This window comes from Salmo salar, chromosome ssa15, assembly GCF_905237065.1.
Source record: "Salmo salar chromosome ssa15, Ssal_v3.1, whole genome shotgun sequence".
In the NCBI taxonomy this organism is placed as follows: domain Eukaryota; kingdom Metazoa; phylum Chordata; class Actinopteri; order Salmoniformes; family Salmonidae; genus Salmo; species Salmo salar.
Window position 1 is genome coordinate 93555025 of NC_059456.1, and position 12088 is coordinate 93567112.

General features: G+C 40.1%; 1 protein-coding gene across 1 annotated transcript; it reads left to right on the forward strand.

Moving 5' to 3' along the window:
* Positions 1-107: 107 nt before the first annotated feature.
* Positions 108-11530, forward strand: LOC106572651 (protein lifeguard 2). The gene is made up of 12 exons (XM_014147019.2): positions 108-544; positions 1547-1667; positions 1790-1899; positions 4139-4203; positions 5124-5177; positions 5265-5315; positions 5438-5477; positions 5644-5681; positions 6183-6270; positions 6425-6520; positions 6775-6828; positions 8481-11530. The coding sequence occupies exons 1-12, from the start codon at positions 530-532 to the stop codon at positions 8631-8633; spliced, it is 885 nt and encodes a 294-aa protein (XP_014002494.1). The 5' UTR covers positions 108-529; the 3' UTR covers positions 8634-11530.
* Positions 11531-12088: the final 558 nt, after the last annotated feature.

Genomic DNA, 12088 nt, shown 5'->3' on the forward strand with positions numbered 1-12088 from the left:
TTTGTATTTATAGCCTAACTGCTTCTGACAGGGATGTAAAGAGTCAACACAACTTCCAGAACATGTAATACCATCTACGTCATCCTATATATATTTTTTTTACTGCAGACCAAATATTCCAGTTCTCTCTGGCCCTATCCTCACTTGACTCACACAATGATACAACATCTGTAGCCCCCCCCTTTTTGCCAAGCGTATTGGTACAGTCCAATCTTCCCACAGGACTGCTGCTTCACCTGGATGTTGCTAGAATGTTCCTTTTTGGGTAAGGGGGGGGGGGTCTGTGAGAATCCTAACTGCGTGGGTGTTGGATTAAGACGCTGCAGCATCAAAAAGGATTCAATCTAAGAGAAGCAACAGCAGAGAGCGACCTAGTGTCAGTCCTTTCATTTTGACTGCAAGTACATCTGGGCAACAAGGATACATACAAGAGGATACAATAACAAAAGGAAAGCAGAGCTTCTTTGACTGGAGCAGAGAGATAAATAAACCCTGGTAGTATCTGCTGCAGACACCGAACACAGCCATTATGACCCAGGGCAAGGTAAGGGCCTTACAGATCTCATTCTATCATTCTATGCTCTATTCATTCCATGCTCATTCTGCTGCAAAAATATAGTAAAATAGGTTTCTTGGCTTGGTCCAGAGTCTTCTGTAGTCATTGTGGCAACATGTACATAGGCTGTGTGTCTGTCTCTGCCTGCCTCTCATGTGCCTCTATTGAGGAGCTCATCTCATTGTGTTGCTCAGTAATGATGCAAAGTCTGTTCCGCGGCAGATAATAGTATTGTCATCAGAGAATGAATAGAGGCAAATAAAATGACAGCTATAAACTAGATTGTATGGCGATAGAGAAAAGGTAGTGTTTAGCCTGCGTCACTACCTTCACTCCAAATGCGTACTACTTCTCTTTCTCACATTGCTATTTCTCTCACAGCCAAGTGCTAAATGTAAAATCTGAACTGTTGCTGTTATATGTTGACTGGAGGCTGATGAAATCATGGAAATATATTTAGCCTACTTATATGAATTACTGTAAATTAGCTCATAAGTCTGCTAATTATATTTCTATGCAGGAAATATGGAGGTACAGAGAGACAGGAGATGGATATTCATATTCTTTGGTACATTAGCTCAGGGCCAGATAAGCCATCTGGACAGTGTTGTGTAATGTCTAATTCACTGATTCTGGAACAGTCTGGGGTTCTGGAGCTATGCTACTTTAGAGGGCTCATCTAAGAACTGATCTCAGTCCACATCTTACAGTCAGCAATCAGAGAATCAGATAAAATGTCAAATTCACCTCAAATTGTGAATGCAAATTATTTGGGTTTTCTGCTTAGAATGTGGATTGTTTTTGTTGTTAAAAAATTTACATTTTCAAAGCAAGTACAATGAACTTGGATTCACAAGTTGGGGCTAATTTCAGATCAAGTATCACTTCTTAGTTGGTTAGATTGGCTCAAGAATTCTCTGTCAATTATTAAAAAGTATTTACAGACAGCTATTTAGTCCTGATTGGGGATCTTATGTTATTTACCCCCAGCTTTCAGTCACGAACAAGGCTGCTGAAGCAGGAGAGAAGCAGTATGGCACTTCAAGTGGAGAAGCTGGAGGGCCACCGGCCCCTCCCACCTATGAGGAGGCCACTGGCACAAGTGAGAAAGGTATGTCAGTGTCGCAAAAACAACCGCCATATCTCCACCCCTCTCTATCATTGAAAGTGAGAAAAATAACTGGCCATTTACTGTGCGTGTGTGTGTGTGTCTGTGTGTGTTGAACTTGCCAGCAGGCCTCAGCGGCAGCCCCTGTTACAGTGGGGCTTATCCTAGTGACGGGGAAATGCTAACAGAATTCAGCTGGAGTGATAAAAACATCCGGCGGATCTTTATCCGCAAGGTAGGCGATAATTAAAGCTATTACTACCACATTACTACCAATGACGTATATAAACCCTGGATTGCTGATGCTATGTATTAGCCACCGGTTGGCCATATTGGCACATCCTAGTAGGAGCAGTCCTCCATAGGAATGAATAGAATTCTACAGTATTTCAATGACATGTTTGAATGACAAAATGACATGTATTTAAGTACTGTTTTGTTCTAATGTGGACAGTAACATTAGTAGTCTCTAAAATAAATACTTTAAGGAAAATGTTTGTATATATTTTTTCATTTAATTTTTTTGTGTTTAGCATACATAATATAATTTAAAAGTATGCATTAAGGTGTCTGTAATAGAATAAATGTGTCAAAGACGAGTGTAGTCATTAATAAATGCATTTCTATAGCTTCTAAAATATTTTTTACAATTGAGGAGTGCCAAGATGGCAAAAAAGTTTGGACACACCTACTTATTCCAGAGTTTTTCTTTATTTTTACAATTTTATACATTGTAGAATAATAGTGAAGACATCAAAACTATGACATAACACATGGAATCATGTAGTAACCAAAAAAGTGTTAAACAAATCAAAATATATTTTATATTTGAGATTCTTCAAATAGCCACCATTTGCCTTGATGACAGCTTTGCACACTCTTGGCATTCTCTCAACCAGCTTCATGAGGTAGTCACCTGGAATCAAATCAAATGTATTTATATAGCCCTTCTTACATCAGCTGATATCTCAAAGTGCTGTACAGAAACCCAGCCTAAAACCCCAAACAGCAGGCAATGCAGGTGTAGAAGCACGGTGGCTAGGAAAAACTCCCTAGAAAGGCCAAATCGTCTACAGGAATGCATTTCAATTAACAGGTGTGCCTTGTTAAAAGTTAATTTATGGAATTTCTTTCCTTAATGCAATTGAGCCAATCAGTTGTGTTGTGACAAGGTAGGGGTGGTATACAGAAGATAGCCCTATTTGGTAAAAGACCAAGTCCATATTATGGCAAGAACAGCTCAAATAAGCAAAGAGAAATGACAGTCCATCATTACTTTAAGACATGAAGGTCAGTCATTCCGGAAAATGTCAAGAACTTTGAAAGTTCCTTCAAGTGCAGTCTCAAAAACCATCAAGCACTACGATGAAACTGGCTCTCATGAGGACCGCCACAGGAAAAGAAGACCCAGAGTTACCTCTGCTGCAGAGGATAAGTTCATTAGAGTTAACTGCACCTCAGATTGCAGCCCAAATAAATGCTTCACAGAGTTCAAGTAACAGACACATCTCAACATCACCTGTTCAGAGGAGACTGCGTGAATCAGGCCTTCATGGTCGAATTGCTGCAAAGAAACCACTACTAAAGGACAGCAATAAGAAGAGGAGACTTGCTTGGTCCAAGAAACATGAGCAATGGACACTAGACCGGTGGAAATCGGTCCTTTGGTCTGATGAGTCCAAATTTGAGATTTTTGGTTTCAACTGCCGTGTCTTTGTGAGACGCAGAGTACGTGAACGGATGATCTCCGCATGTGTGGATCCCACCATGAAACATGGAGGAGGAGGTGTGATGGTCTGGGGGTGCTTTACTGATGACAGTGTCAATGATTTATTTAGAATTCAACTTACACTTAACCAGTATGGCTACCACACCATTCTGCAGCGATACGCCATCCCATCTGGTTTGCGCTTAGTGAGACAATCATTTGTTTTTCAACTGCACAATGACACAACACACCTCAAGGCTGTGTAAGGGCTATTTTAACAAGAAGGAGAGTGATGGAGTGCTGCATCAGAGGATCTGGCCTCCACAATCACCTGACCTCAACCCAATTGAGATGGTTTGGGATGAGTTGGACCCCAACGTGAAGGAAAAGCAGCCAACAAGTGCTCAGCATATGTGGGAACTCCTTCAAGACTGTTGGAAAAGCATTCCAGGTGAATCTGGTTGAGATAATGCCAAGATTGTGCAAAGCTGTCATCAAGGCAAATGGTGGCTACTTTGAAGAATCTAAAATATCATCGTCAGAGCCCAAAATATAACCTTGTTTTACTCCAACATTTGTAAGCATTGTAAATGAAAACAACTACTACTATAAAACCTCAAAATATGCTTAAAACTATCCTTTTGATATCTTGCATGGTCAGTCCTTGCATCCATAGCTCTGTCTATGACTGTCATAGTGGTTACATTTCTCCAGACCCATCCTTCAGCTTTAACCACAGTTGTGTTTTTTTGGTACCTCCTTTTAGGTTTACTCCATCTTGATGATCCAACTTCTTGTCACTCTTTCCATAGTGGCTCTCTTCACATTCTGGTAAGTCTTCTAATACCTCTGAATATGGATGCTACTTTTCACCCTTCAATAGTTCTATCTGGTCAGGCCTGGTCAGAAGTACTACACTTTGATACAGTAATGCTCCATCACTCTGTGAACCAGACATGAACCATTCAGTAATGCTCCATCACTCTGTGAACCAGACATGAACCATTCAGTAATGCTCCATCACTCTGTGAACCAGACATGAACCATTCAGTAATGCTCCATCACTCTGTGAACCAGACATGAACCATTCAGTAATGCTCTCTCACTCTGTGAACCAGACATGAACCATTCAGTAATGCTCTATCACTCTGTGAACCAGACATTAACCATTCAGTAATGCTCTCTCACTCTGTGAACCAGACATGAACCATTCAGAAATGCTCTATCACTCTGTGAACCAGACATGAACCATTCACAGGAACTAGATAGGAAGCTGCAAGTTTTGAGATGACTCATATGGAACGTTTAATATAAAAATAAGAAAACACATATACCAAATACTTTGAGGGAAATGGACAAACTGTCACGTTCTGACCAGCAGAGGGTGTAGTTGTGTAGTATTTTGGTCAGGACGTGGCAGAAGATGTCTGTGTATGTTTGTTCTGGGTTGTATGTTTCTATGTTGGTCTGTGTGGCTCCCGATCAGGGACAGCTGGTTATCGTTGTTCCTGATTGGGAGTCATATATTAGGTGTGTGTTTTTCACTTGGGTTTGTGGGTTGTTGATTTTGCACTGCTGTATGTAAGTACATAGCCTATAAAACTGTCGGTTTTTTGTTTTCGTGTTCATTTTATTCTAATTAAATAGAAAGATGAGCATTCATATCCCTTCTGCGTTTTGGTCATCCGTTCACCACGATAGCTGTTACACAAACATCGCATATTTACAATTCTTTGTGCTTCCTTCATCAGTGAACCAGTAAAGAACTACATTCAGTCCAACCCTGGATGGTACTGGGCTTCTTAGTAAGTCACAGCTTTGATCTTGCGTACATCATTACCATGTTGATTTCATTCTGAAAGTACTCAAATATGTTTTATTTCTTTACGCAGTGCTGTATTCTTTGTCACATACATTACACTCGTCTGCTGTCCTGGACCAAGGTGGGTTTAACACTTTAATGTGTGTGGTTAATGCAACTTCAGTTATTACGATAATAGAGAATGTATCATTTTAGCAGAATGTAACGACAGTACTTACTTTGTTTTATTTGCATTTCCGATAGGAGACAGTTTCCATGGAATCTGATCCTGCTCGCCGTCTTTGTAAGTATCATGTAGTGTTTGAAACAATAACATTTATATACTTTTATACACATTGTCTAAAGACAATACTTCACATAATTCAGACTCGCATACTTTTCCTTTGAGTGTAACCTACAATAGGTTTTCTCAGTAATGTCTCTTTACTTTGTAATATCTCCTGTTGCAGACCCTGTCTCTCTCCTATATGACAGGGATGCTATCCAGGTATAGTCTTTCTTCATAGCTGTGTCTAGTTGGTTTGCCTCTGTCTTACTTCTCACTGTGTCTGTCTTGTCCACTATGCTTTGAATGCCTGCTTCTTCAGACTGATATGGCTAGTATGAAGTTTTTTGCAGCCAGGTAAACTGCTAATGTAATATTAAATCCAGCTAGTTAAGGTCTTGGTGAGCTAATCAGGTATGCTAAATTAGGGTTGTACTGAAAGGAATGTAGATCTCCAGGAAGAGGGTTGGGCAGCCATGCATGAAACTGTCAGTGTAAATCAGTTATGCCAAAGGTATACATGGTCTTACTAACAGGGACTTACGATATGTCACCATATCACTGTTGCACTGTTGATGATTTTAGTTTTGCTTTGTTACTGTGTATTTACCAAAATAAGTCATTCAAATGTTATTACTGTATGATAACCATTTTAGTATGTCATTTCTTAGTAACTAAATACTTGTCAAATCATTTCTCTAACATATATTTCCCCTTTAATAGTTATTACAACACCAAGTCAGTGGTGATGTGTCTGGGTATTACTGCTATGGTCTGTTTAACCGTCACTCTCGTCAGCTTCCAAACTAAGGTCAGTCTGCCTGAACGTTCCTCCAGCGAAAAAGGAACTTCTACAATTTAAAAGAAAGCTACTATGAATGACAAATTGTTCTAAGTTGTTATTTTTAACTCGTGATCAAGTTACCTTCTCTTTTCTCTCCTATCTTCCCCTCTGTCCTATTCAGTTTGACGTGACCTCATGCCAAGGCGTATTGTTTACCTTCTGCATGGTCATGATGGTGTCTGGACTGGTCTTGGCCATCGCCCTGCCCTACGGATATGTAAGATAATAATACACTTTATTTGTAGAGCACATTGTCATACAGGAAGACTGCTAATCAAAGTGCTATACATAGTAAGAAGTTAAACTACCCTAATCAGAACCTATATAATGAATTAGATTAATAAGTTAATGCAGATGGAGACTAACATGAGGAACTAGAGGTCTCTACCAAGCCTATAGCTGGGTCAGATCTAATTGAATGTGTTGGATATGATATTTCACAGATATAATATCACATGTCATGTGCTGCAGGTGCCCTGGGTGCATGGTGTCTATGGTGTCTTGGGAGCGTTACTGTTTACCATGGTAAGTGTAAAACCGATATAGTCTGATTTACTACACAGTCTATCAATGACAACTATCAAGGAGAGATGTACAGTCATGGCCAAACGTTTTGAGAATGACACAAATATTAATTTTCACAAAGTCTGCTGCCTCAGTTTGTATGATGGCAATTTGCATATACTCCAGAATGTTATGAAGAGTGATCAGATGAATTGCAAAGTCCCTTTTTGCCATGCAAATGAACTGAATCCCCAAAAACATTTCCACTGTATTTCAGCCCTGCCACAAAAGGACCAGCTGACATGTCAGTGATTCTCTTGTTAACACAGGTGTGAGTGTTGACGAGGACAAGGCTGGAGATCACTCGGTCATGCTGATTGAGTTTGAGTAACACACTGGAAGCTTCAAAAGGAGGGTGGTGCTTGGAATCATTGTTCTTCCTCTGTAAACCATGGTTACCTGCAAGGAAACACGTGCCGTCGTCATTGCTTTGCACAAAAAGGGCTTCACAGGCAAGGATATTGCTGCCAGTAAGATTGCACCTAAATCAACCATTTATCGGATCATCAAGAACTTCAAGGAGAGCGGTTCAATTGTTGTGAAGAAGGCTTCAGGGTGCCCAAGAAAGTCCAGCAAGCGCCAGGACCGTCTCCTAAATTGATTCAGCTGCGGGATCGGGGCACCACCAGTACAGCGCTTGCTCAGGAATGGTAGCAGGCAGGTGTGAGTGCATCTGCACACACAGTGAGGCAAAGACTTTTGGAGGATGGCCTGGTGTCAAGAAGGGCAGCAAAGAAGCCACTTCTCTCCAGGAAAAACATCAAGGACAGACTGATATTCTGCAAAAGGTACAGGGATTGGACTGCTGAGGACTGGAGTAAAGTCATTTTCTCTGATGAATCCCCTTTCCGATTGTTTGGGGCATCCGGAAAAAAGCTTGTCCGGAGAAGACAAGGTGATTGCTACCATCAGTCCTGTGTCATGCCAACAGTAAAGCATCCTGAGACCATTCATGTGTGGGGTTGCTTCTCAACCAAGGGAGTGGGCTCACTCAATTTTGCCTAAGAACACAGCCATGAATAAAGAATGGTACCAACACATCCTCCGAGAGCAACTTCTCCCAACCATCCAGGAACAGTTTGGTGACGAACAATGCCTTTTCCTGCATGATGGAGCACCTTGCCATAAGGCAAAAGTGATAACTAAGTGGCTCGGGGAACAAAACATTGATATTTTGGGTCCATGGCCAGGAAACTCCCCAGACCTTAATCCCATTGAGAACTTGAGGTCAATCCTCAAGAGGCGGGTGGACAAACAAACACCCACAAATTCTGACAAACTTCAAGCATTGATTATGCAAGAATGGGCTGCCATCAGTCAGTATGTGGCCCAGAAGTTAATTGACAGCATGCCAGGGCGGATTGCAGAGGTCTTGAAAAAGAAGGGTCAACACTGCAAATATTGACTCTTTGTATCAACTTCATGTAATTGTCAATAAAAGCCTTTGACACTTATGATTTGCTTGTAATTATACTTCATTATTCCATAGTAACATCTGACAAAAATATCCAGACACTGAAGCAGCAAACTTTGTAGAAGTTAATATTTGTTTCATTCTCAAAACTTTTGGCCACGACTGTACTAACGCTTCAATTGTTTGCTTCTCTGTTTAGTTCTTGGCGTTTGACACACAGCTTCTGATGGGGAACAAGCGCTACACAATAAGTCCAGAGGAATACGTCTTTGCCACTCTCAACATCTACCTAGATATTATCTACATCTTCTCCTTCTTCCTGTCTCTGTTCGGAACAGAGAGGACAAACTGAATCCACCTCCAGGCCAGCATCGCAGATCACCATCTACACAGGATCCGTATTCATAGTCTCAAATGGCATTTTCACATGTAGCCAAATTCTGATCATTTTTCACTAATTGCTATTTTGACCAATTAGATCAGCTCTGAAACATGTCTGATGTGAAAAGATCAGATGTGATTGGTCAAAATACCAATTAGTGGAGAAAAGATCTGAATTGGGCTGCAGCCTCAGAGTAGTAGTGCTGATCTAGGATTTGCCATTTAGATCATAGTATTATATACAGGGGGAATCTGATCCTAGATCAGCATTATCAGCTATAAATGCAGGCTCTGATCTCACCATCATTATGTACTGTACACAACCCATTGATCCTTGATCTACCACCTCCTCCCACAGTCTCTGCCCCGTCTAGCATGATATGGACCTATACTACTGTACCAGTATTGAGTTTTTAGCTTGTCTGTTAAGCTGTTGATCTCAGCACTAATGTACAGCAGTTTTCACCCATAGGGTCACAGATCTATCGATTTACATTGCTCACAGTAGACAGATGTAAAAGAAAAAATAACATGCAAAAATACTGAGTCTAAAATCTATAACTGACCATATGTGTTTGTTTCATGCAGATGTGATGTCCTTGTTCTCCTATCTTTTAACAACAACAGTCATCTATGACACTGCTCTAAAGGAGATCCCCTCTTATCACTCCTGAACACATGAATATCAGAATCACCTTTATTCGCCAACTACATTTAAATATACCCGGGATTTGATTCAGTTAAATGGTGGTGAAAAGGATCCTTTCCGATTGGCTTGAAGGGCATTCTAGAGTGCGCATTATTTCCCTATAATGCACAGTATATTTGCATGGTAGAATTCAATGGCTATATTTAATTTTACATGTTTTGTTTGAGCTGCTTTTTAAAGCAAAAGTCAAAATGAAAACAGTATTGCTATTGTTGAATTTGATTTTCATAATAACTAGTACTAATGGTTTGAGCGTTCTCTGGCACTCCAGGATGGAACGCCGTTTGAGTCTTTGCGTGTCAAAAAAGATAATAATACTATTGCATTGGTGCTAGCTAGGTACCCCAGAAGTTGCTAATAACAGATGTATCAAAGATATTTGCAAACATTTTTGATCCTGCTCTTTTGATCCTGATCTAATTTGAAATGCTCACACAGACGTTTTCCCATTCGGTCGAACAAATAATGACTTATTACCAACGCAGTATTGTACAGCTTTGACAGTGAACGTAATGGTAGCGCTTGGCTTGCACGTGCAAATTCAGCACACACAACAAACATTCCATAATGAATTGTGTTATTTGACGTGTCAAATTAAAAGCTTATTTGACCGTGTATATTTTTTGACACACAAAGACCCAAACGGTGTTCCATACTCCAGAGTGAATTTGCAAATGCACCCTTCATCAGTGATTTTAAATTTACATTTAACCTTTATTTACCTAAGCAAGTTATTTAAGAACAAATTCTTATTTACAATGACGGCATACCCTGGCCAAACCCAGACAACACTGAGCCAATTGTGCGCCGCCCTATGGGACTCCCAATCACGGCCAGATGTGATACAGCCTGGATACTGGTACTCAAAGCTCTTTATATAGTAGAGAGGAACCAGGGACTGTCGTGACACTGAGATGCAGTGCCTTAGACCACTGCGCCACTTGGGAGCACTTCGAGTACAGATGTAGGATCTTAATATGATCACCCTGTTGCAGGAGAACCTTCCGGCAATGTAGAAAATGTAAAACTTGTAGTGTGTTTGTGTTGTAAAATGTATTAGGGAGTTTGTCATTTGAAAATGGATCAACCCCTACAGAAATGTCCATTAATTATAATCCACATAATAATTCACATTTCCTGTTGCTGCAGGATTATTTTCCTGCTGCAGGAAACTGGCTCAAATTAAGATCCTACATCTGTACAATGTACGAGCACCTTTTGATGACCCTCAGCTTTAGACCTCTATAAATGGCACCTGTGCACAATATGTCTGTGGTTTGTTGTTTCTCTAATGTCTGTCCTCCCGTCTGTCAGCTCTTAGCCTACTGGTTGAAATCTCAAACGAACGTAAGATCCAGAGTATGCAGGCAATTTAATCCAATTCTGAATAAATTTGCATGTGGGCTAATTGCTAGGCTTTCCATAGCTGCTTTAAATCAAGTTGCACTTAAACTGGAGATGCAATCCTGTCTATATGATGAGCCATAGTCCAATGATGTCCAATGATGTCAGTTGGGGTTTCACCACTCGACCCTGGTTGGCTGCTATGAAGTTCTAATTTATTTATAGATGGTCTAAACCAATGACTTCATACCCATTCTTTGCTGAGCATATTTTGGGGGTCAATCTGGACAACTTTTAAAATGTAGGGTTGTGGTAAATGTATTTGCTCCAGATGTTATAAGTTCATGACTGAACTTTGTGGTTGTTACTGTTTTTATAGAGACCGAAAGAGTTATATTTTGTAAAATCAAAAAATGCTAATTATTGTAAAAGTTAATCATTTTGAATATTGTGACTAAAAATAGTTAATCATGCTTGCAAAATAACTGATGTGTACATGACAAAAATAATAGCACATTGTATTCGACCTGAAAAATAGGAAACATACAGAACCAGTCAAAAGTTTGGACACACCTACACATTCAAGGGTTTTTCTTTATTTTTACTATTTTCTACACTGTAGAATAATTGTGAATACATCAAAACTATGAAATAACACATATGGAATCATGTAGTAACCAAAAAAGTGTTCAACAAATCAAAATATATTTTAGATTTTAGATTCTTCAAAGTAGCCACCCTTTGCCTTGATGACAACTTTGCACACTCTTGGCATTATCTCAACCAGCTTCACCTGGAATGATTTTTCAACATTATAGAAGGAGTTTCCACATGTGCTGAGCACTTGTTGGCTGCTTTTCCTCCACTCTGTGGTCCAACTCATTCCAAACCTTCTCAATTGGGTTGAGGTCGGGTGATTGTGGAGGCCAGGTCATCTGATGCAGTACTCCATCACTCTCCTTCTTGTTAAAATAGCCCTTACACAGCCTGGAGCTGTGTTGGGTCATTGTCCTGTTAAAAAACAAATGATATACCCCCTAAGGGCAAACCAGATGAGATGGTGTATCGCTGCAGAATGGTTGGTTTTTCAGCAATTTGACCATGAAGGCCTGATTCACGGAGCCTCCTCTGAACAGTTGATGTTGAGATGTGTCTGTTACTTGAACTCTGTGAAGCATTTATTTGGGCTGCAATCTGAGGTGCAGTTAACTTTTACCAAATAGGGTTATCTTCTGTATACCACCCCTACCTTGTCACAACACAACTGATTGGCTCAAACGCATTAAAAATGAAAGAAATTCCACAAATTAACTTTTTACAAGGCACACCTGTTAATTGAAATGTATTTCAGGTGACTACCTCATGAAGCTGGC